General features: G+C 47.9%; 9 protein-coding genes across 9 annotated transcripts; 3 read left to right on the top strand and 6 right to left on the bottom strand.

Moving 5' to 3' along the window:
- Positions 1 to 51: 51 nt before the first annotated feature.
- Positions 52 to 3118, bottom strand: I303_108589 (uncharacterized protein; the record flags this gene model as incomplete). Its single annotated transcript, XM_065969873.1, has 9 exons — positions 52 to 187; positions 270 to 359; positions 466 to 791; positions 881 to 1195; positions 1263 to 1503; positions 1594 to 1725; positions 1800 to 1829; positions 1920 to 2623; positions 2789 to 3118. 9 exons carry the CDS (start codon positions 3116 to 3118, stop codon positions 52 to 54), a joined length of 2304 nt encoding a protein of 767 aa, XP_065825945.1.
- A 477-nt stretch (positions 3119 to 3595) lies between these two features.
- On the top strand, positions 3596 to 4454 carry I303_108588 (uncharacterized protein; the record flags this gene model as incomplete). Its single annotated transcript, XM_018410361.1, has 5 exons — positions 3596 to 3747; positions 3819 to 3929; positions 4025 to 4086; positions 4223 to 4298; positions 4370 to 4454. The coding sequence occupies 5 exons, from the start codon at positions 3596 to 3598 to the stop codon at positions 4452 to 4454; spliced, it is 486 nt and encodes a 161-aa protein (XP_018260170.1).
- A 301-nt stretch (positions 4455 to 4755) lies between these two features.
- I303_108587 (uncharacterized protein) lies at positions 4756 to 7233 on the top strand (the record flags this gene model as incomplete). Its single annotated transcript, XM_018410362.1, has 9 exons — positions 4756 to 4807; positions 4882 to 5018; positions 5113 to 5413; positions 5476 to 5672; positions 5761 to 5946; positions 6074 to 6391; positions 6475 to 6597; positions 6677 to 6763; positions 6847 to 7233. The coding sequence occupies 9 exons, from the start codon at positions 4756 to 4758 to the stop codon at positions 7231 to 7233; spliced, it is 1788 nt and encodes a 595-aa protein (XP_018260171.1).
- Positions 7234 to 7741: 508 nt separating this feature from the next.
- Positions 7742 to 9651, bottom strand: I303_108586 (uncharacterized protein; the record flags this gene model as incomplete). The annotated part of the gene is made up of 8 exons (XM_018410363.2): positions 7742 to 7819; positions 7932 to 7988; positions 8075 to 8170; positions 8275 to 8361; positions 8424 to 8573; positions 8686 to 8708; positions 8800 to 8856; positions 9603 to 9651. 8 exons carry the CDS (start codon positions 9649 to 9651, stop codon positions 7742 to 7744), a joined length of 597 nt encoding a protein of 198 aa, XP_018260172.2.
- A 523-nt stretch (positions 9652 to 10174) lies between these two features.
- I303_108585 (uracil phosphoribosyltransferase) lies at positions 10175 to 11800 on the bottom strand (the record flags this gene model as incomplete). The annotated part of the gene is made up of 12 exons (XM_065969872.1): positions 10175 to 10252; positions 10319 to 10375; positions 10441 to 10523; positions 10580 to 10640; positions 10702 to 10731; positions 10948 to 10961; positions 11079 to 11115; positions 11193 to 11200; positions 11270 to 11377; positions 11472 to 11497; positions 11578 to 11592; positions 11652 to 11800. The coding sequence occupies 12 exons, from the start codon at positions 11798 to 11800 to the stop codon at positions 10175 to 10177; spliced, it is 666 nt and encodes a 221-aa protein (XP_065825944.1).
- An 884-nt stretch (positions 11801 to 12684) lies between these two features.
- Positions 12685 to 15546, top strand: I303_108584 (uncharacterized protein; the record flags this gene model as incomplete). The annotated part of the gene is made up of 13 exons (XM_018410365.1): positions 12685 to 12898; positions 12965 to 13050; positions 13131 to 13205; positions 13267 to 13466; positions 13591 to 13728; positions 13801 to 13814; positions 13875 to 13992; positions 14057 to 14225; positions 14294 to 14398; positions 14464 to 14542; positions 14615 to 14884; positions 14950 to 15173; positions 15280 to 15546. The coding sequence occupies 13 exons, from the start codon at positions 12685 to 12687 to the stop codon at positions 15544 to 15546; spliced, it is 1959 nt and encodes a 652-aa protein (XP_018260174.1).
- Positions 15547 to 15877: 331 nt separating this feature from the next.
- I303_108583 (uncharacterized protein) lies at positions 15878 to 18113 on the bottom strand (the record flags this gene model as incomplete). Its single annotated transcript, XM_018410366.1, has 11 exons — positions 15878 to 16131; positions 16221 to 16337; positions 16411 to 16535; positions 16598 to 17084; positions 17147 to 17267; positions 17354 to 17563; positions 17640 to 17671; positions 17731 to 17751; positions 17813 to 17846; positions 17915 to 17974; positions 18057 to 18113. The coding sequence occupies 11 exons, from the start codon at positions 18111 to 18113 to the stop codon at positions 15878 to 15880; spliced, it is 1518 nt and encodes a 505-aa protein (XP_018260175.1).
- Positions 18114 to 20005: 1892 nt separating this feature from the next.
- On the bottom strand, positions 20006 to 20969 carry I303_108582 (uncharacterized protein; the record flags this gene model as incomplete). The annotated part of the gene is made up of 4 exons (XM_065969871.1): positions 20006 to 20044; positions 20125 to 20185; positions 20257 to 20522; positions 20763 to 20969. 4 exons carry the CDS (start codon positions 20967 to 20969, stop codon positions 20006 to 20008), a joined length of 573 nt encoding a protein of 190 aa, XP_065825943.1.
- A 1480-nt stretch (positions 20970 to 22449) lies between these two features.
- I303_108581 (uncharacterized protein) lies at positions 22450 to 23545 on the bottom strand (the record flags this gene model as incomplete). The annotated part of the gene is made up of 4 exons (XM_018410367.1): positions 22450 to 22689; positions 22748 to 22792; positions 22855 to 22948; positions 23010 to 23545. The coding sequence occupies 4 exons, from the start codon at positions 23543 to 23545 to the stop codon at positions 22450 to 22452; spliced, it is 915 nt and encodes a 304-aa protein (XP_018260176.1).
- Positions 23546 to 24140: the final 595 nt, after the last annotated feature.

The following is a 24140-nucleotide window of genomic DNA, read 5'->3' as shown; positions in this document are numbered from 1 at the left end:
TATGGTATGATATGATATGATTGAATATGCAAGAAAAGTCAATTGTCATTACTAATCCAAGAAGGGCCTCTGATTCAACGTTCTAGCAACCTCCCAGCTCGTAGCGTGATCTCCGTCCATGTCGTGCCACATCCAATAATCAGATAACATCCTAGCTGCTGCGCGATTATCGAAGCATGCGTGAGGACTACAGCACGACCAGCTCGCGAACATCAGCATGGTATTATCCGTGGAGAGGCCGAAGATGGTGGTACATGCGGTAGACTCACCCAAAGGCGCCTAACATCTCCAAGGCAGTTCTTCTTGAAGGATGGGAAGGCGGAATCTCAAAGCCAGCGATGAGGATCGGCCAAGTAAGCCTTGAAGCACCGAAAAGGATCATAATCAGGCTTCAGCACGAGGACACAGGTACACTTGCATCTCATGACAACGGCAATGGCAAATGTGCGAGGCTGGTTGACTTACCAAGTGATTTTCCCGTACAGCGCTAACATCTCCCCAGCCAACTCAATGATCGCCTGACTAGATCCGACAACCCGCTCATCCTCTGATGGAATGTTATACACCTTTCGCAACATCCTGATCCTGATCGCATGCTTGTACGAGTGATTCCCATACTGCGTTCTCGGATGTAACGGGGTAAAATTCTCAGCTTCGTCCCATACTTTCAATTCTGACATCAGTTCCGACGACGCTTTGTGTAATGCTACTAGGCTCGGATCGAGGGAGGGCGAAGCTATCTCGGGAAGATGCGTATTGATCGATCGGACTGAGGCTATTAGATAACAGGCCTAACTTATGCTGTCAGCTTATTGTGATCTCACAAGAGCAAGAGCAAGGGCTAGTACAAACCCAAGCACAACATTAGAAACACACTTACCCTAGCTATCATGTCGACCATCCCTCTCGAGATACCGAACATCCTCTCGACGCTCTCCCATTCGGGATCAGTCCGACTCCAGCTCTCAGCTTCGAAGAACCAAGGTGTGAAAGCGTCTTTCAGTATGCTTGGCGCCAATTCCGTAGTCATACAGCCAAACACATCTCGGATAGCCAGTTGTTCCATGAAGAATCGATAAGGCGAAAGGCGATCCCGAGGCGCGTCTTGCAGGATGTTTTGCGCGCCGCCGAGCTGATCGATCAGCGAAAGTACTGAGGAAAGGAGATGATGCCATGAATCGTCCGCTGCCAACGACTACTCGACCATTACACCTGTCAGCGGCATCGTGACCACCTTCACCGTCATCAAGCTTGCGACTCACACTCGCAATGGTGCAGCTCAGAAGAGCAGCCAAAATGAGCTCGATGTTGCCTTGCTCGAGTACCCTGGGTCTCCCATTTTCATCCTCCAGTGTTTGCTTGATCAGCTTGAGGACCTTGGTTTTGGCGGATTTGGTGATCCTCCAAGCTGCAGCTTGATCTGTCGGATCTGTACTGTATGTCAGATGGACCCCGCCGACTGCTAGAATCGCTGATCGCAAAGCATCCGCTGCTGGATTTGAGCTGTAAAGTCTCGCGATTAGCACTTTTATCACATATAATTCGCACGACGAATACATGGAGATGATCAGGAATTCGAGAGATCTTACCTACCCAGGCAGGTGTCTGAATGCTAGTGGAGCGTGAGTCCTGATCCATGGATTCCACGGTCGGTGATTTGACTCAAAAGCAATGATGATATGTACTGTCTTCGACAAGTAATGTCGAATTACTAATCTTTCGTCTCTGTAGGATCTCTTCGTATCAGCTTTGGCAAGCCCTTTTGTAGAGATTCGTTCGCAATTGGCAGTCTGACTTACACAGTCGGAAAATATGGTTCGAGAAAAGACCTGATTACATAGATTATTTCAGCGCCGAATCTTGAGCGGCAGGGTGTCCACAAGAGACCACGATCAAGAGGAGCTGTACGCAAAACTTACGGATCCATCATAAGCGCCGCTCGTACTTTTTCAGGCATCAAATAATCCACCAGGTCGCCGTCGAGACCATCGTTCTTGTCTTTGCCTTTAGCACGTCCGTCCATCATATCTGCGTCAGGCGGCAAAAACCCAGGCGGTATATGCACAACACCCCTAATTCTTGAGGCGGGTACGGGAGATCTTAAAGACGAGGCAGCGTGATGATGCTGCTGCTGCTGCTGCTGCTGCTGACGATGCTGATGTCGCAGTCTGTGTTGAGTGAATGACGAGGGTGAAGGCGCAGCTAGAGGTGGCGGATGAGTATGTTTGAGGTTGTTCGGATTAAGGGTCAGGCTTGAACGGTCGCTCGATTGGCGGTGTGGGTGAGGTAAAATAGGCGGAAGTTTGATGTGTGGATGAGCATGAGTGTTGGTATGAGTATGAGGGTGCGGTAAGATCATTGGCAGCGAAGGAGAATGAAGATGAGCATGAGTATGAGTATGGGTATTTGAGAATTGTCTTATGGAAGGTGGTCGGAGTGGCTTCGGTATTGGCGTTGATGGTTTATGCTTGTTCCTGTTATAAGCGATTCCGTTTCCCGTTGATGAAGAAGGATTATCAGAATTCGAATTGGCTCCATCATTGTAACTATTGTTATTGATGCTGTTCGGTCTTCTTTTCTTGTTTCTTCTTCTTTCACTCTCATCGCCTGAAGGCCATAAACACTGGAACAAGGTATAAATGACATCAGCTTGATCCTTTCCCTGCACTGCACTTAATCAACTTGTAGCTAGCCTGTATTGCATTTCATGATCTCTGGATTCTGTGGTCATCATGACGAATGGGATGGGGGAAAGGACAGCTAAAATTAAAAGTGAAAGCGCACTTACCTCTCTATTTTTGATTCTGCATTTATCGCACACCGGTCTGATCTCATTACATTTCACTTTCCTCGCTCGGCAAGTCAAGCATCCGTCCCTTGATCGTTGTGATTTATCATTATTCACAGACCCAGCTTGCGAATGAGCTTTCGTCGAGTCTGCTTGTTGTTCGTTATCATCGTGATTCAAGAGATGGTAGTTGGGTGAAGGTTTTGGTTGAAGCTGCCTTTGATGATGGTGCTGCAAGGGTGGACCGGGCGGTGAATGCGAATTCGAGTTTGATCTTGAATTCGATGATTCGCCTGTACCAGGGGTCAATGTATAGCTTGTTGGAGACATGTTGACAGCGTTACTGGGGCCATATCTATCAGCTGGATTGCCAAGTGGATATGTAAACGCCAGATGAGAGGAATGTCAGGAAGACAATAATGAGATCCGTTGTTTTGTCCATGCACCAAAAACATAAATAACTCTGCTGTGATGATAGCCGATGTCTATAAATGACGGTTATCTTTCGCACTTTTAGTAGACCCTTAAAACATGAGCGGCAATTCCTACATTCCTACATACCAAACAGACTTAACCGAGTATAAAGCAATTACGAGATAACAGAAACAGGACATAAGCGCAGATTACAATCCCAGGTCTAATCGGGCAAATCACGAAATACGAAACTCATCGTAATTAACCATTCACCGTTCGAGATGCTAGATTCGTTGTTGGACTGCATCCTGCTGATAATTCATTCCTTTTGATATATCGAGTATCACATCCAATACATTAGATCCGACAACGGACCTCGCCCAAAACAACACCATGCCCAAAGTATTCTCCCGAGCGGTAACTTCTTCTTCCGAGCAAGCTGGCCAGACGCAATCATCCCGAGCGGTCTTACGTTCGTATTATTGCCTGTGCGGAGACTTCGTATTGGTCTTACAAGGTAAATTAGATAGATTGCCTCGGAGGAAGTGAGTGGTCTCTACAGCTCGTTATACATCATGCAAGTGGAGATCAAGTATCTCTGACTGAGACTTTGCAGGACCGATGGATCGTATATAATACGCTCGAAAGACGGCGAAGACCCGATCAAGCAACCTGCTAGGAAATTCAAGTTGAATGCTACTCCAGGTCAAAGATGCTTAATCAAGAAGTGAGTCAATCGTCTGCCTCAGACACCACACGTCTTTTCCAAGGGCGGCTTCATGATTAGCTGATGTCGATGCGATTGCGATCTTGCTGTTATAGGAAAGGAGGTCAGGAGTTGGAGATTAGACAACCTTTTGTATGTTCGCGATGCAATACGACCAGTAAGTTTGTTTTCCGATCATTCCCTTCATCAATCTTCCTTGCCATTCTGGACTATATGAAAGGAAATCCATCAATCCATGCTTGTCCTTGATGTGCTTCTGGGAACCCTTCATTCTGAACAACGGTTTTTCGTAGTCGCATATCAATCGACATTACCTCCCGCAGGCGACGGTCCATTTCTGTATATACTGAAAGGCTCAATGACCGAACTGTAAGCCTTGCTCCTCTCTCTTTGAACTCTCAAATCAGGAATCAGGCTGATGCCGTATCATATATCTGTAGGCAAGGCAGACTACCGCCAGATGCTTTTGAGGGTGAAGAAGATTTACAGCCAAGTGAAGCGATCAGGACAGAGATAGCGGCGTAGTCAAAACAGTCAACAGGCTCTCATTATCCTCAGATATAAGAACATGATCCGAATAATCTACAATTGTATGCATATGTTGTATCCATCGTCTTGCGTCTTGTCTCGGGCTCTCAGCAGCTTCGATTTGTTGTATCGAAGAATGCCGAGTTAGGCACGATTGAGCTATTATAGTGACGCTTGGATCCCTCCACATTCACGTCCACTCTCTGGAATGTAAAAGCAATTCGCATCCTTCCTCTCCTTTTACATCCTCAACCCAATGCAAAGTACCAACACCACAGTCTTGTGCCTACGGAACAAGATGGACGACCTCTCCAACTTGTCCACCGCTCTACAGGAGATCCTCGCCGCACGTGAGCGTCTTTGCCCATTGCTCCAATGACCTACCCAGCGAATCGAATTGAGCTGAAATGAGATATTCGCACAGCAGAAGGAAGCGAGACTCTAGCATCTACGATCGAAGGATACTTTCTCTCTTCCGATATCGTCACCAAAAAAGCAGTCTGTGAGACTCTCCTCGACATTTTGAACGACGGAGACGCTGAGCACCGCGCAAAACAACGAGTGAGTCGAGTCTTAGAAATATTCCTTGCCCTACAGCTCTCTCTACGGCAAAGCCTCATCATAAGTCCTGCTGATCCGCCATGTTCTCCAACAGGATATTACACTCAAAGAGACCTCTCTGACGTATTTACCGCACTTACTTCCGCTTTCCTCGTCTGTTCCAGCTGCCGAAGAGATAGTCCTCCTGATTGCTGAACATGGGAATCCTCGAGAAGTGGTTCTCGGCCTGAGCGAGGGTATACAATCGATCGTCGATAGGGCGGAAGGATATCAAGTATCCGACAACTCAGATGGTGGAGCTTTCGAGGATGAGAACGAAGACGATGGTAACATGGACATAGATTGGCCGCAACTCTTAGAGGAATATCAAGTGATTTTACGGTGTTTCATCATTGGTGAGCTGGTTTTGTCTTTGGGGAATCTACCTTATCCTCCAGCTGACCTCTTTTATTTTCAGCTACACCAAGATTGACAAATTCGAAAAGTACCCCTACACTCTTATCTCTCTCGGAAAGCATATCCAACTCTCTACCTGTCCTCGCCCACCAAGCTACTACTTCTTCCTCCCGGACCCTTCTTAGACTCCTGTGCGAGCTGGTTGAGGTGGTCTGGGGATGGGTGCAGAAGACCATTGATTCAGGGAGAGAACAGCGAGTGAGTTCGCGAGCAATTGATCAGTTCTCACTCGATCTCATCATCTACTTGCGAAGAAATTACTGATCAAGCGGCTTTGTGTGAATAGGCAATACTATCTAACATGTTATTCGAATCTATCACTCTCTTGGGCCACAAAGTCAATGCTCGCCTGACTGAACGGTGGTTCCTCCGCACCTTCCCGAAGTTTCAAAGTATGCCCACTTCCCAAGCGATCGTTGAAGTTGGTATAGAGGGATTCAAGGGGGGTCAAGAAGTGCTTGATCTCGCATGGGTATGTGTATTTTTGTACTTCTTCGCTCTGCTCTTATCACCTATCATAGCAATGGAACCCATGATAGCACAATTGAGTCATCAATCCTGTTCTGACATATCCTTCTCTCATTTCTCATTGATTTAAGGCAACTGCAAAGAAACTCGATTATACCCCGGCCGACTTGATAAGAAAAATCGTCGAACCATCTCATCTTTCCATACACGCTTCTTTGGCTTCTCTCAATCTACTCGCCTCGCAACTAGCCAAAAATGACCTGCGCCAGGCCTTATCGGGCACGGAAGTATCTCCAACATTGCTCGACGATGGTATGCCAATCCTCTGTGCGGCATTGAGCGGATCAAGTGTAGATGCCGGTATAGCGTATACTTGGGCTAGCGTGCATCATTATTCGATGAACACGGACGACTCAGTGGAGTATGATAATGCTTCTATGCTCCTCGAGGTGAGCTAGTCTCGCGTCAATTGATCACAAGATTGCAAGAGTGAAAAATCAGCTTATGCAGATATGATTTTACCTAATCCCAGCTACTCGTGCCCCTTACTGCTCAACATCCGTCCGCTCTCACTCGACTAGCTCTGTTCAAGTTGATTGGCAGTATCATCTCCCTGCTAACCACCCCGAATGACAAGATCCAGCTCTTCAAACAGGTCAGTCAGTCTCTGGACCCTGCATATCCCGGAAACACAGCTGAACTTGATTCGAGCTGATCTGAGTCGGTTGGAATAGTTACTCGAACCCGCGAATCCATTCGATAATATTCGTATACAATCATTATCGCTACTGAGAGAATCCATATCGTCAAAATCTAAAACCGTAAGTCACCATCCCATCCTCTTATCCTGCACCGATACCTCCGGCTCAATCGGACTCGCACTGACACACATCACTCTGTACAGGTACTCTCACCCCTTCTGGCTGAGGTGATCTTCCCAGTCCTATTTGTATTTCCGGAAGAATGCGATCCGGAGGAAAACCCATTCTACCTCACTGCCCCCGAAATGCTAGAATCATATTGGGTATCATGGTGGACTGAATGTCTAGCTTTATTGTGGTTCATCCTTGATTCCGATAAAGGCGATCTCACAACCATTCGAACAAACCCGAAACATGATGAGAGGGTGAAAGGCTGGATCAAAGCGGTAGAGGGCAAGTTGAAGGAGATCCAAGGCTTCATATCCACAATAGGCAATGATGGTGATCAGCAAGAAGATGAATTCAGCGGTGTGCGGTTCATGGTCATGCGTTTCGAAGATGCTTTGAATCGTGTCAAAGGCTTGTTATGAGTTGGGGCGAGGTAGGCTAAGGCGAATGGAAGGATGTATAGATAGATCGAAGAGGTACAGGAAGTTGTATATACCAAGCACGTCGATACCTCTTTATGCACTTATGACTGGACTGAACGACGGCCCCTCGTCCAATTGCTTCAGTTGTTTGGTATTGCTGGGCGGGAGCGATGATAAGGCATAGAAAAGGTATTCATATCATATCTTATCATATCATAACCTTTTGGTCAGGAAGATAATGTATACGAATATAGAAAGAAAGGAAGAAGAGAGAGAAGATAATGTAAGATAAACGTATCCTATAAGCAAAAATTTCTTCCTGATTTATTGATCTATTGATTTATATGTTCTTCTTCTTCTGATAGATCATACCACGCCATACCAAGCCGTCAAACGCGTTCGCTTTCGCTCCGACTCAAGTTCTCTCGATCCCTCTCATCATCGTCATCGCATCTCGCACTTCACGGTCTCCTCTGGCTCTGGCTCCAGATAGGGGAACTTTGATCGCTTAAGCAGCGGGCTCTTCAGCGCCAGCGCCGTTGGGACAAGCGTTGGCGATGTGTCCGGTTTGACCACATTGGTAGCACTGACGCATAATCATCATCGTAGCGTCAGCGTCCTGTAAGACGGTAGGGTACAAACGTACAAACAACACGAAAACGGTTGAACGGATGTTAAGATTGGTGACGCCGACTCACAGTTTTACCTTGTTCTTGAGGACATTCTCTAGAGATGTGTCCCTCTTGACCACAGTTCTGGACACAAAGTCAGAATCAGTTGACCGCTCTAACATGAATACTCAAACGTGAAGAGCTAGCTGAGCTCTCTCGGAAAAACTCACGTAGCACTTTTGGGGTCCTCGTTGGAATCCACCGCCGAATCCTCTGTTACCGCCCGAAGGACACTCTCTGGAGATGTGGCCTACACCACCGCAGGTCTATGCACGGAGATACGAGTGATCAGCTAACTTGCTCCTCGATCTGATCCTCGCAAGAGAGAAAGCAGAGGCCAAAGGAAAATTGAACAGCTAATTCAACTCACGTAACAGGATTTGTTACCGAAATTCTGGTATCCACCGTAACCTTGTTGTTGGTATCCACCAGCACCGGCTTCAGGGCACATTCGGGCCTATTGCAGTGACACCTTGAGAATCGATCGATCACAAGACAAAAAGCCCAAAAGCGACGTACGATGTGTCCTGGTTTACCACATCGGTAACATTCGCCGCCGGCACCGCCTTGGCCGCCGAATCCACCAGCAGCAGGTCCGGTAGGACAGGCGGAAGAGACGTGGCCTTCTTGTCCGCAGGTGTAACAAGCCTTGTTCTTAGGTTGGGGGCACTGAATCATGAAAAAGAGGAATGTCAGGATATGCGAGAGCTTACGGGGCAAAAAGGGAAGCAAAGATGGTTTTCGGTTGGAGAGGCTGTTCATGGGAAGCAAGCAGACTCACGTCTCTGCTCAAGTGACCAGCAGCTGAATTGGGGATGATACATCGTCAATAATGCACAGAAGCTCGAGTCGAGCAGCACATGCTGCGGCCTTTGAAAGCTGGCGCAATACTCACTACCACAGTTGTAACAGGTTGGGTCGGAAGCAGGACATTGAGCGGCAACGTGACCTTCTGTAGACGTTAAACAAACGAAGGGTAAGCAGAAACTCAGACAGATAAGGTAAATAGTCAGTAGTGGACTGTGGGTTGGTCTGTATCTTTAAGTCGTTTAGCGTTAGTGGGCGTGTCATGCGTTTAAGCGTCAAGCAAAAGGCGTCAGGCATCAGTGGGCAATGTGTGTTGTGTTGTGCAGTGCAGCGATTGGACACTGAGCTGAGTCGAGTTGAGAGCGAGAGCAAGTTGGTGTTTTGACAGAATATATTGGTGTAATGCAAGATCGAAGAAGGACGATGCGTAAAGAGTCTTTTCTTTGTAGAGTGAAAGTGATGAAAGATGATGAGATATAACATCAGCTCACCACCCATTACCGCGTCAAGAACGGGAGGTGGTGAGGTTGAGTGATTGATATATAACAAGCTATGTACGGAGGAGTGTTTGCTTGGTTTCTTGATGATCTTCTAGCTGATTTTCCGGTCGAACTTTCGTCATAAAGACTAATCGTACTACTCGGTTCTTCTTCGTCTTCTTCTTCTCCCCCGCACACAACACTACAACACGACAACACGACACGTCTCGCTCTCGACTCAACTCAACTGCTACGCTTCGCACTCGTCACGCGCAACGCGCAACGCACAACACACAACACACACTGCCCACGACCTGCCTGCCTGCCAACGCTCGCACACACGCACGCACACTCACGCAACCTACAACCCACTGCCACTACCGCTACCCACAGGAAAGGGAAGTTGACGTACGTTGTCCACATTTGAAACAGGAGGAAGCTCTACCGGCGACACCGTACATTGTTGCGTTGTTTTGGTTTGTTTTGTTTTGTTGATTGGTTGAGTCGGTTATCAGGGGAAGTCGAGGTGACTGTTGTGTGACTGCAAAGTAGATGTAGGTCAGTTCGAAGCTCTGAGTGCTGTTTGTGCAGGATGGAGAATCAGTTGACTTACAATTCGATGACTTGATGAGGAAAGAAAGAGGAAGGAAGATGTTGAAGTTTGATGGGCGGCAACAAGTCATCTGGTTTAACTGAAAAAAAGTGAAAAATCCCTTTTCGGAAATTTAGCCGGGGTTATTAACCGGTCATCAACGTGGCGCTTTCCACTCCCTCCCTGACCCTTCCTTTCAGTGGCATGTCCAGCCCATGATTCCCGAGATGTATGCTATGAATGCGATGCATGACACATGTAAGAGGATATGACGCGAAAGGATATAAGTGACGATAATGCTGTGGGAGTTGGTGATATATGAACCTATAAGAAGTATCTATAAAAGGCCTTAATCAGCTTCATTCACAATTACGGAGGAGTAAGAAGTCTTCTTACCTGTCCCCGAAATCTCCAAGACCTGGTACGATGTATGAGTTGTTATCTAGACCCTCATCCACCCATGCGGTGATCTACAGCGCACGGCCCCGGGATCAGCTGACATCCTGACCAAGAGAGAAGATTGCGCCATGACTCACAATTCGGAGCTTGGGAAATCTTGTGCATACTTTCTGTATACCCTCAGGCGAAGCGATCTAGGTAGCAGATATGCTCAGCTATGTTATTCGCAGCACTCAGTGGGTTGATCTGAGCTACTCACGAGGTTCAAGAACAGGATCTTCTCTTCCTCCACACCATGCTCAAGCAATACCTCGATGGCCTTGATACAAGAGCCGCCCGTAGCTATACTTCTCATCAGCTTGCGTGATTGACAACAAGATCCTCGCGGGACAGCTCACCGAGCATGGGATCAAGAAGGAGGACATATCGTTTCGCTATGTCATCGGGCAGTTTGGCGTACTACGCGCGCGAAGCCTGTCATCAGCTGCCGTTTGGACGGAAGGCGATCAAATGTACTCACAAACAATTTGGGTTGGTATGTCTCCTCGTCCTACATGATTGATCAATGAAGACAGCGAGGAAAGAGGCGTCAGCAGGATCGATGTATGAAGAAGAAAGATACATACCCGTTGAATAAGTATCTGATGTGATGCGATTTTCGAAAGTGCGAAAAGTCGAGTACCCGCACGGTCAGCTCCACTCCTCCTTTTCTTGTCTCATGTATACGAATCATTGCGTGATTGTGTATAGAGCGTGCGCGACTAACCTTTCCGATTCGCACTATGTATACGAAACGATTAGACCGGATCAGCTACGATCCATCATATTGCGCCTCAGAGTAGATTGCCGCATTCGTGCGAAAAGGACAGATCTGACTAGCGGAATAGGCTCGCTCACCTGATCGACAACAGTCTCTCAAACCAGCTTCCATCGCCTATTATTTCATATGCCACAAATGTCATCAACAATCTTGCACTTTTGGGTCATCTTCTTCTGTGGCCCAATGCTCACCTCTCCCGCTACAGCAGAGAATGCATCAGCATGCGTCCTGAACTCGATACAAAGATAAGAAAGAAGAAGACACTCACCTCGCATGATAGAAACACCACAAATTCTACCTTGGAACGCTACTCCATCATATACCTTGCCTGTCGGTGTTGTCACCTTCTTGTCTATTACCGGTAGGTGATTGAGACCTGAGAGACCGAGACTCGATAAGCAAGCAGGTTGACAGGCGGAAAGGGGTTGCTGTCGATACGATGGGTGGCTGCAGCTGGGACAGATGCTTACCTTCCTCTACCAGCAGCCTGATGATTCTGTCTGAGGTACTGTATGAGACTCGCTTAGTCTCGAGTAATGATGAACGTCGAGACCATTCAGCGATAGCGGAACTCACAAAACGAAATCACCTCTGCGACCTCCGAATTAGTGAATGATAACATATTGTATTCCGATAGTGCCTGGACTCACCGTTGTGTCTTCTCGTCCCTGATAATGGTCAGCAGACTCTGTAGCTGTCTCGTAGGCGACAAGACCAGGGCATTCTCCGGCAGCTCCACTTTGTGAACATTGCTGCCTGAAGCTGGGAGGCAGGTAGTGATGACATTGGGCGAGGACATCGTTGCAAGTAGACTCTGTTGAGGGCGCTGAGCTGGAATAAACTGGCGGTCTGGACACTCCAATGGCTCAGATGTCCGTCCAGTCGGCTGGGGAGAAGTTCCAGAGCAAGTTTGAGGTTCTTAGTTGTGCTTCGAAATGCGAAAGACCTCTCGGTGGTTATCTCCTCCTGCTGCAGCAACAATTTCGCACTGATCGTCCTCCCGTTTATCTTAACCGGTGAGCTCAAGTCACGTGAGCAGAAAAGGATGCAATGCATGGTCTACACGAGGTCGATCTTCCTTGCTCGGCAAGTTTAGCGCGAATCAAACATCTTTTCGGGGGAGACCGACACTTTTCTCGGCATCGCTTATAATTTCCAATCTGGATTCTTCTACTCTTCTGGTTTTGCGCCCCTCGTTCTGATCGCATCTTCGGAGTCCGCCCGATGCAGATCACCTCACGCCATGCTAATATCGACCCATGATGGTATTTCTGGAATAGAAATTAGCAGTTATTCACGAGTGGGTAGTGAGGGTGGGGGAAATCGAGTCCGCGATCACGCATGACAATTGCGAACTTCATAAAGATTCCTGACCATTTGCACTTGCTTATTCATCTTCTCGAACACCTCGTTCGTGTATTCTGCTGCTTTGTGTATATCCCATTTCGACCCCGTCTCGACTGGAAAGCCTCGATTGATTGTCCCACTGCATAGAAAAATCTTCCAAAATCTTCCAACTGGAATTGCCAGCTGAGCGAGCATTTCGATTCAAGAACCCGGTATATCAGACTGTCATCAAGGGAATCTACATCTGCCCGATCATCAAAGCAATAGTATTACAAGACTCGAACCGCTTTTACTCCGTGCATCTCGATTCCCACTCGATCTACTCATTCCATCGACATGGGTGGTCGCGCTGGGCTGAGTGCGGAGCCAAGCACGCAACATGGCTCAGACGGGATCGCCGATGGCGTAAGCGGTGACAGCTTAGACTCGCCGAGACCGCCTTTTGCGGATGAAGATCGACGGAGGAAAGGGAGTGATGCAACGGTCGGATCGAGTGGAGGTTCAACACGGGAGAAGAAGAAGGGCAAAGGTCTGACAGAAGGAGATGAAGGTGAGGTCTCGCTCAGATTGGTTCTCGTGCTAGGCCAGCGAGGAGTCAAGCTGACTTGCAAGGTAGACGTGCCTGATCTGCCGAACAATAATCTCAAGTTGGTCATGCCTGCGATAGGTTTGGTACTATTCCTATCAGCTCTCGATCAAACGGTAAGCGCCCGCTCTTTCTTCTCGTTTGCAGAAGATCGAGTTGACAGACTGACGAAAAATCACGTATCAACTTCATCTAGATCGTGGCTACAGCTTTACCCACTATCGCGGAGGACCTCAAGGCATCGCCCTCAGAGTATTCATGGGTCGGAACGGTGGGTCATTGATACCCTAATTCATGTGGCACCTCGAGCTTATCTATTTGACGTGCATCAGTCGTATTTGCTAGCATCAACGCTACAGACGCCAATCAACGGTCGGGTATCAGACATAATAGGACGTAAACCCATGTTGTATGCCGCAATCATCATCTTCACCATCTTTTCGGCACTATGCGGAGCTGCGAAAAGTGCAAGCTGGTTGATCATCGCTCGAGCGTTCCAAGGTTTAGGAGGCGGATCGATCATTGGACTGACGTAAGTCTTCAGACCTGCACCGTCCCTCGAAACCCGCACGATCGCTAATCGGCATCACATACAGGTCAATCGTAGTTTGTAAGTCGGAATACTGAACAGAGTAGAATCGAACCGATTGGTGCAGTGGTGCTGACTCATCTGCAGCCGACATTGTGCCGCTGCACAAGAGGGGAACGTATCAAGGTTTCCTAGGTTCGGCATGGGGTATAGCAGCAGTATTGGGACCTATCTTAGGTGGGTTGTTGACTGAGAAAGCGTCGTGGTGAGCCAAACGCTTTCGTCATCTACTGTCTGGCTTACTGTCATCGCTGAGCTTCGAATGCGCAACGTGTAGGCGGTGGTGCTTCTGTGAGTCCAACTTTACGCATCCAGCCCAGGGAACAGGTCTCACCAGTTTTTCTCGAACAGACATCAACCTGCCAACTTGCGGGATAGCCTTTGCCTTACTGGTCTTCACCCTCAAGCTCAATCCATCTAGGAAACTGACATTTGCGGAACTCAACCGGACATTCGATTTCCTGGGGTTGTAAGTTGATTCCCGCTCATCCCGTACGCTTTGCGCTGATTGCGCCTTTGTCATGCTGCTGTAGGGCTTTATTGATGGCCGCATCGGCGTTGTTGATCGTGGGATTTTCGCGAGCAGCAGATTTCGGTTTCGGCCAGCCTGCTACATACGGAGTGATCATTGCTGGTGCGGTCGTTTTCTTGGCGGCTATAGCGAATTTTCTCACGACCAAGAGAAACGCCATCATTCCTGCTGTAAGTCTTGACCAGTAGATCTCCCCAATAAAGGTTGTCAGCTTACTGTCATGGACGGCGGGATCTAGAGAATGTTCAAGAACCGTACCACCGCATTCTTCCTCTTGGCATCGACGCTTCACGCAGCTACCTTCCTAGCCTTCAATTACTTGTTACCAGAATTGCTGCAAGGTGTGAGTACGAGTATTATGCCTGATCGACGCATCCGCAGGGGCTGACCGGTGCATCGGGTTGACAGCTTCGTGGTGACTCGCCAATCGACTCTGGTGTCCATCTCTTACCGTTTGCATGCTGTGTAGCATGGATGACTGTGGTCGGTACGTCGCCTGCCAATCTGTTGGGCAGTCTTCGCCGAATTTGCACACAACTGACGATTGGCGATGGAATAGCTGGTCAACTCAACTCGCGATTACGAATTGTCCGACCTGTAGCATGGGCAGGATATGCCTTGGCAGTAGTAGCTTGGGGCTTGTTCTACGGTCTCTTCAAGTCAACAGTCAAATTAGGCACACTCGAAGGTGTATTAGTCATTGGGGGTATAGGAACAGGACTGAGTCTTCAAGTGCCCATGTTGATCATTCAAGCGGCTATGCCATTGAAAGAGATGGCAGCAGCTACATCTGCTTGGAGTTTGACCAGGAATATGGGTGGTAGTATAGGTGAGTCTTCTCGAGAGATCGTTCCTGTCTATGACAACGTGAGCTAACGATGCGTGGTCAAACAGGGTTAGCCGTGTATACCGCCATCCTCAACACCAACTTGCGTTCCAGATTCGTCACAATCGAAGGCTACGGAACATCTTTCACGGTACCCGAATCTGCATCAGGATACAAAGCATTACACGAATTACCGGAAGGACCAATGAAAGATCAAGTTCTTAGCGCTTTCGCAGATAGTTTCAGAGTTTGCTGGATCGTCGGATGCGCTTTCTTCGCTGCTGCTTTACTTGTAAGTCTCACATCTCCCCGCTCAACAATCATTATGGTATTAAATTAAATCCAGGATTGCCTTGACTGACCTTGGCCCTTTGAAAATCATTTCATCACTCATATAGATCACTATACCGACCCGATCATACAGTCTGAATCGAGCCAGAGGGGGACAAGCACCTACGATTCAGCCTCCTACAGATGATGTTGACGTCGAAGCTCAAAATGGTCACAACCAAGATCGGGATCAAGATCAGGATGAGAAAGCCCAAGAACGCCGAGAAGAGAGAGATCTGGATCCGCCAATTGGATCTTCCGCTTCGTCCGATAGGACAGCTACGGATCTAGGCGAGGAGACCGAAATTAGCAGGAAAGGGAAATCGGCAGAGTAAAAGAAGGCTTTGTTGGTATCTGGATATGACATTCCATGACATACTGTCATGCATAAAAGGCAAAGGCTTATGCATATCATGTCACATCACGACTGCTGGCGCTCAGAGAGAAGACTGACAATCCTGTTGTTTGACCGACCTAAGGTCGCTGTCAAGATCGAGAAAAGATATTCTGTAATGCATATATACATGGGGAACTTGGGAGCTTCTAAACTAACACTGATTGCCTGTCTTAATTATTCATTCATTCATCCATTCGATTGATTCACCAATTCGCCAAAATGGTTGACCCAAGAACATCTCAACTTGGAATGCGGGGCAAATCCTCAGTCTAGTTGTTGTAGACTGGAGTCTCGCCCTTTCTACCTTGAGAAAGCAAGACGACGGCGTATTTACCGGAGATCTTCCATCCCGGTTCCTCCTCGTCAAGCTTCTCACCTACTCCACCGGGGATACCAACCACGACGTCGGACTTGATAGTTCGGAGAGATGCTACGGGTGGTGCACCAGCTTCGGAAGCAAGTGGGCCGATAGCTTGGTTGAATGGGGTATCGAGAGGAGCATGACAATCGTATGTGAGTTTTCCTAATTGTCAAGTGAATCCTCATGTCAGTCCCAGTCTGTGTACAATCTCGCATTACATCGGTGGAAAGGGCGAAAGGAGAATAGCTTACGGTGGTTAAGATCTCCCTTGAAGATGACTAAGTCAGACTCAGAGAGGTGTTGGAAAAGATCGGGAGCCTCGGAGTGGAGATCCCAGAATGTGTATCCGGTACACCAGAAGGGGTGCGCTGCGGCGATGAAATAGGAAATTAGTACGCACATTATTTGCACACATGATGTCCAATATTAACGAATACTCACCCTCGTACTTCCATTTTCCTTCTTTCTCGTATTGCTTCCATCTGTGACCCAAAGTTCGGAGAGATTCGACTTCGGCATCAGTGGCATCTTGGAACAATTGTCCATAGACACAAGAGTTGAGGATCCTGATATTGATGTAATCAGCTTCTGTGCGATTGTAAGTACATCGTGGCGGAAGCTGACTTACCAATCCCAATCTTTCTTGGTGACATCAGAGACGAACCAAGGGATCTTCTTACCGTGGAAGATGACTTGGCTACAAGTACCGGATTGGATCAACCAGTCGGCATAGACCAAATCACAGTACAGCTCGAAACCGGCATTATCCAGGACGAAGTCGACTCGACCGTTCTTGATGGTCATGACGTAGTCTGCTAATTTGTGTAGATCGTTTCCTAAGATGTTCTTCTCGGTAGCAGCGAGGTGATCACCACCGGTAGATTGGAGCTTCTTGATATCCTCCTCGGTCATATCGATTAACAAGGAGAGATCGGTAGAGTTACCCCAAAGACAGACTTGGGTTAATTCGAGGAAAACGAGTTTGTCTTTCTCCAGTTGAGCCTCGGCGGAGATGTCACCACCCGCTTTGACTGGCTCAGCGAATCGTTGAGAAAGCTCAAAGACAGCTTGGTTGGATCGGGAGAAGGTATCGCATTTCTGTCTGAAGAAGACGTCTACATCATCGTAGGGGTCAGCCATATATCCAGTCAAACCCAGTGGGACTTGGGGAACTTACCGTAATCAACCCAGTATTTGGAGAGGGAGAAACACTCTCTCAATCTTCTGTACTTGTAAGCTTCAGCGAAAAGCCACGGGGCGTTCATGAAATCCTTTCCTCGGAAGAATTTGGCGATTTCCTACCGAGAAAAAGCATCAGCGTATTGTCCTAGCAATATCCTTGCTGTAATGAAAACGATGGCAATTCGGACAAGATTCAACTCACCTTGTTCCAAAGAGCGACATCACCAGCACCGTCGTCAATGATGGGTCTAAGTTTACTGTTATTTTGCAAATCACCCATCAAGTCTTCCAGTCGGTGAATACAATTAACGAGATCGACGATTCTCTCTTCGTCGTATTCTTGGTTAAGTGTCTTCCAGACATCATCAATGGCTTTACCAAGAATAGTAGGAAGTCGAACACCCATGGTAGCCTAATGAAGTATCGGGACGATGTGAGCCGGCTACGACCACATTGCATCAAAAGCTGAAATCAATTGAAATACTTACATGGGCGAAAGAATATTCATGGTATCCTCGGTCTAATACGTAAATTCGGTCAGCTAATATCCTCTATATCAGCTGGGTTTTGGCAGCTTACATGCGGGCCAAGGAGGTTGGTCTAAGGAATAATCCAAACAGTCAGTATCTGCTCTCCCACAACAGGCCACACAGTCACTTACTAGGATTAACACGAGAAGGGGTTCTTGGGTATTGCTAAGACAGCGACTTGAGGGTCAGCCGAAGCAGCTCTGCGTGAAGTCCGCGTAGATCAGTTCACTTACACTTGCGCTCTGCTTCATGTCCGAAGGCTTGAGCTTGGGAGGCAAGTTACCCAAGTTGAGCTACCAATACGTGGCCAACATGATCAGTGAACGTGTCCTCCCTCTTCCTCTGCCGCTTACCGCCCGTGATCGAAGCACTTACCACGGTCTTTTGGGGTGCCTTGGCACTTGGGTGGGTCTTGTTGGCTTCGGACGACATCTTTGATTATGCTACAGTGCGTTGAGAGGGGTATTGAAAAGAAAGAGAGAGAAGAGAAAGAGGTATACACGGTGAGATGGAAAATTCGATTGAGAATGGGTTTTTCGAAATAGGTCGATTAGTAGGTTTAACGATTTTGAATGGGATGTGATAAAGCAAGCCAGGTTTGTTTTGCCAGGTTGGGCGGGTATGACGTTTTTGATTCCCAAAAGCGAGTACAGGCAGTAGTTCGGTACGTAGCGTCCGGATGTACAGGGATACGTCGGAAATAAATCGAAAATATGAAAACGAGGTCAGCTTAACTACACTTCGTATGCTTTCGAATTGCGTAAGCCAGCTCTGATGATACCATAGGTCCAGAGGTCCAGAGCATCTTCACTAATCAGACCATTCTGGAAAGCGACGTACAAGGGGAAAAGATAACGGATATAATCCCATTGATCTCAGGGTAAAAAGGGGAAACGAAAACATGAACAAGCCGCTGACGTTCCTACTTATCCTGAACTCTGGGGATCTAACGTTACGTCCAGCAAGAACACGTTGACCGAGCAGGTAGTCTCATGGAGGTAATACGGAGAGGCGGAAACACGAGATCCGCATGACATGGGCAGCGATCCGGATGAGGAACAGGCGATCAGGACCAGGGGTATGTGACGGCAAGTCAAGGCATGTAGAATCGCACAATCTGTCTGGCCGAGAGGGCTGCAATTTGGACAGACGATTTTGACTCACTTTTATCCACCGATCGCTATATCCCACAGATGATGATCACTACTGATAGCTTGACTGGCTTTCACTACGACAGATTGGCGAGAATAAGTGGAACTGCAAATGGCGGCAAGCGGTTCGAATATATACCGACGAGATGGTCGTGATGGAATTGGAATAGGAGATATACAGAACAAAGAGGATAAGTCCACTCAACGATGAACCGAGAGTAAGGATTATATATGATCAGAGCAGTATCGAATATACCGGTTTGTCGATTTGACAAAGGGTTCATTGAAAGGGATTGGAGGCTTGACTAGGGGTTGAAAGGCTGATTGGTGGTCAACGAACGATTAGATGCTGTGTGGGTGTACCCCGCAGCGGACAAAGGGGAATATAGCGTGAGTAGACCCATCAACATGAAGTATACACGTTGCATCCTTCAACTAACTCTGACGGGGAGGGATATGCTCCCAAAGAGAGAGCGAGAGCGAGGGAGTAGTATAGATGATACAGGATCAGATGTGAGTCATCAGACGAGATGGAGATTGTTGTGTGTATTTGATCGGAGTTTGTGTGCACGCCCTGGTTTTAGCGCGTTGATCGATGTTATCGGGTTTAGTGTCCGTGACGCTCGGAAAGGCATCCTCACGCTGTGCGCCCTAATCATGCATCTGCACAGGCTTACCATGACGTTCGATGCCTCGTGTATGTGCTGAGTGATGAAGTTTAGAAATAGTTCTGACTCCACATGCGACCCATTGACAAGCGCCGAGACAGAGAGTCCCGTTCAACGTGCTTAGTCCCTCTGGTGGCCAAATGTACTTTAGCTTTGTGCATTTTCTTCTCACTGATTGTGTACTTTTGGATGCTCAGAACATGCTGATTGGAGCTCGATGTACACTGACTATGCTACAGTAGAACCGAAATCTGTCCCATCCCCATCATACTGACAACTCCCCCTCCACATGAATACTTCAAATCGAGCTTTCCACACACAGCAATATTTTCACATGTTCCGCTTCAAGATCACCATAATCTGTCTTCAAGCTCGCGAGAGTGTCCATCCTTTGGTGTTAGGACCTTTGTGGAGACAGTTGATTGTATACACACTGAAAGGTCGCCTTCCATAGTCGAGACGCACGTTGGAGTAATTTTGGTGCTAGTGCATCTCGACCAAGCAGTCAGGTGTTCCAGGGTTTCGCCGGAACCGTTCCAATCGGCTACCATCAATCAGGCTCATTAGTCTCAAAAATGGGCCTAGTACTCAACCCAGGCCTCGGCTTCATCGGGTCCCACTCACATGGATGCCTGGAATCATCATTGGCATAGCGCCGCCCTGAGGAGGAAACATCTGCCTGTAGCTATCACAATTTTCCTATCTCAGCATACCCACCTGCTCGACTGAGCTTCAGTAATGGGCACATCCACTCACTAGTTTGTGCTGATAGGATCTCTGACGCCAGCGATCCGAGGTAGAGGCGGTTCTTTTGCTGGTTTAGCCATCTCCCTCATCGGTATCTCCTGTCCTACCGCAGGGGGCCATTGTACTGGAGGTAAAACCCCTATCTGATGTGGCCGGACTTGACTGTCCGTGGGCAGATCTAGCTTATCCGGCGCTTTTAACACTGCAAAGTTGATTGGTGATTTTGGTGAGACCGGCAGAGGTGGCTCAGGTCTAGTGTTATGTTTCTCGCTCGTCTATCGGCGACCGGACGAGTAATAGCCATGCACATGGGCATTAGGTCCGTTCGATTTCTTCGACCTGTGACTCGATTTCGATTTCGGGGAATGGACAGAACACGAGCAATTCGTCAAACACCCTCCGCACGTCGGGCATTCTCCTACGGTCCCTCCGCCGCATTGCGTGCATGTACAAGTACATGTGCAAATGCTCCCTTTGCTAGATGCTATGTTTATGGAAGCAGGGGCGGATTTGACTTTGTTTTTATTTTTTGTCTTGCCGTTTGCTGTGGCCGCAGGTGGCGTAGCTTCACTTGCACCTTTTCTCCAGCTGTCAATCCTTGCTTCTTGGACAGGCGAGAGGAACAAACTTGATTGGCCTGAACCCAAGAACATGGGGTGATGTTGACCTGTTGTTTGACGACGGGGCAATGAAGCGGGCCGCTGGACCACATTTTGAGGCATCTTCACCGGACTGCAACGGCGTACTGGGCAAAATTTGGACAATTGAGCTTGGTGATCTCGGGGGCAATTGGTAGACAGCACAATTTGATGACACGGTAGATACTTGAGTCGTTCAATGCCAGATGAATTGCTTGATATATCGATGTGTTATAAAAGTGAGCTGAAGAAGGCGGTGAATCGGAAGCAAAGAGATGTGAATGATTTGCAGCGCTCTATGTAAGCAAGCTGAGTCACGCCAAAGTCCAGGATCAAAATCGGAACGGAATGTGGGTCTTTTCTTCTGGCACGGGAAGTGTTATTTCTGCGAAGTTACGGCGTGAAAGCGAAGGAGGTTTCCGGGAATATAGAACAGCGAATGAGAGCAGCAGAGGAGAAGACTAGACGAAGCGAATATAACAGAGCGAGGGAGACGCAGGAGGCGAGAGGAGAAGAGGGGGATTATACGAATAACATCTTGTACGCTATAGGCTAGAAGCGGAAATTGGAAAAATGAGCGGTGAAAGAGGAGAGAATAACGAACATAGAAAGTCTTCGGTAAAATAACGAAAATAACTTGAATGGAAGGATGTCGAGCTGTAACGAAATCGACGACAATACAGTACCTCAATGCTTTAGAGACCGCTCTTTGTTGAGCAATGCACAGAAAATGGATGAAAGGAGGCTACATGAGTGAAATGTATAGACAACTTCCTCTGGATTGACGCCTTTTCCTGCGTGGGCACATTGTACTGCACTGTATCGAGTGGCGATTCGTGATGTACAGTACTGTACTGTACAGGAAGATAAAGGTGATCACGACATAATGTGCTCTCGATAATCGTGTAGTGTCATCGGAGGGGAAGACCCATCAAAGGACGCACGTCTTGAAGAATGACAGACTTCGGATGCAGCTTGATAAGCGAGTGATCGGGCCTCCTGTGGCGTTTCTCCGGTTATACGCAGTGGGGATCAAAGGAAGGTCGATGCCCCTCGAAGTTCTTCGTCAGGGTGGGGATCCAGCAAGGAGAATGTATTCAATCCCCCAGGCGTCAGTTTTTCAATGATCAAAGACAGCTTGATGAATTTACGGGGTCCGCTGATGATGTAAAGCTTCTCCGTTGTGGAAGACCTGGTGCAAAGATTCGGGGCTGGGGCTAACGAAGGCGTCAGCTGATACCCACAGAAGAAAGTAGATCTCTCAAGCATTGCCATCAAGACGCCTGGAAGGTTGTGACAACATTGCTTCGTGGTCATCAGACACTTCGCAAAATATCTATGGTAAGCCATACATGCGAATCGATGATAATCTACATATTGTATACATGGATAAGAAGCCGAAAATGTTTCTAAATAGACATGCCTGTCCAAACTTTCTCGTAAAAATTCCTGCTATAACTTGTCCTTGTCTTTTACACATTTTACCAATTTCCAGAAGCTCTCGTCACATGTGTCAGCCCTTCTATACACAGAGACCAGCAGAAGTCCCCAGAGCCTGTGGCTCTTAAGGTTTAGTCTCCTCCTCAAGACTTGGTTGGGCATCCGGGAGGAAGAACCACCAAGCCATCAATATAGCTCTGAAAGCAGCCACGACTCCAATGGTTCCAGAAGACCCTATCACACCGATCAATCCTCGAGATACAAAAGCACCAAAGATCAGAGAAAGCGCTCCGGCACACCGTATATCTCGCGTTCGGACTGCACGGAGGGCGAAGAGGAAGGGGTCGTTGAATATGTCGATCCACTGCGATTACGTCAGCTCACTTGGAGCTGGGCGGCGAGGAGGTACGATAGAGACTCACGGTACTAGTCAGAGGTACAGTGGTGGCCGCCGGGGTCCCAAGTCGCTGTAAAGCCCAGAATTGTAAGCACGGGAAAGACTTGACGATCTTTTTTCCCGAGCACTCACCAGACCGACAGCACCTTGAAGACCCATTGTGGCAGAGAGAAAAGCGAGAGCGGTCATGCCCATGGGTTTGGCCCATGAAGGATCACCCCTAGAACTGTATGGTGCAATGTCAGCCGGCGAAAGCTTAAATGGGACCAAGAGCTATGACGACTCACTTTGCAAGACCGGTCTCTTCGGAGTAATGGCTGATGAGCGCAGCGACAGCCATGAAGACGATTTGGGTAAAAGTAGCACCGACCAACCAGTTCCTCTTCTTTGGGCCTATCCTGTATCCTAGTTGTCCGATCGAGGAGCCAACGAAGAAGCTCAGTAAGCTGACCAGAGCTTGTTGATCCATTTTTTGAAAGCCGAACGTGCGTTGATGGTCGGGTGTGAACAGCCTCGCTAAGGCTAGACCCAGTTGCGCAGCGTTACCGGTCTGGAATCCACACCATATGAAACATGCCGCGAAGGATGGCGATGCCGTTAAGCCAGTCAAGAAGCACATGTATATCGAAGGATAGGTGAATGCTTTTGAGCCCACTTCTGCGTTGAGATGAGAGATCGCTCGACGATGAATAGGTTGACGTTGATCGGTCAAAGTCGGTGAAGGTGATCTGCTTATCCGCGGACTCGATGTTGCCGTAGTGGTGGCGGGCTCAACGTCGATGTCCCATGTTGATTTGGAGATAGACTCGTGTCGATCGTACATCCTGCTGGCTGATAAGCGAGTGGCAAGTTAGACAATGTAGAATGAATAAAAAGCACAAAGTTTCATGTAAAGTCTACCGCTAGGGCTGTGAAAAGATGTGAGACTTTCAATGTTCAATTGCTGGTCTGTGCGCCAGGCAGATATACCGAAACAATAGATGACAAGGACAAAGCGAGGACTAGGAGGTTGCTTGATCACTTCGACAGATCTGTGGGGAAGAAGACGTTCATTTAGATCTGGTTGACAGGTATATAACATCGTTCGTTGAATCAGGATGCACTGATGCCAAGGAATCTGGGCAGTAATTTCGCATGCTTAGTTCGGTTTCCAATGGTGAAAATCGTCCTTTGTAGCTGGAATGATGTCTCGTATGTCAGACACCGAGGATGCATTGTCATATCAACAGCATAGCATACTACTGCTCGCTGCGTACGCAACGCTTTAGTGAGCATCGCAAAACGCTAATGTGACGAGGATGCCAAGATGAAGCTATAATTACCTGATGGTGGTGCTGGTGCTGGTGTTGTTTCAGCGATAGTCACCTCATGTCATCGGTGCACAGTCAACCTCAACACTCAATCTTGTGCATTGGAAA

The sequence above is a fragment of the Kwoniella dejecticola genome, chromosome 11 (assembly GCF_000512565.2).
Source record: "Kwoniella dejecticola CBS 10117 chromosome 11, complete sequence".
In the NCBI taxonomy this organism is placed as follows: domain Eukaryota; kingdom Fungi; phylum Basidiomycota; class Tremellomycetes; order Tremellales; family Cryptococcaceae; genus Kwoniella; species Kwoniella dejecticola.
This window is presented reverse-complemented; position numbering and strand designations above follow the sequence as displayed.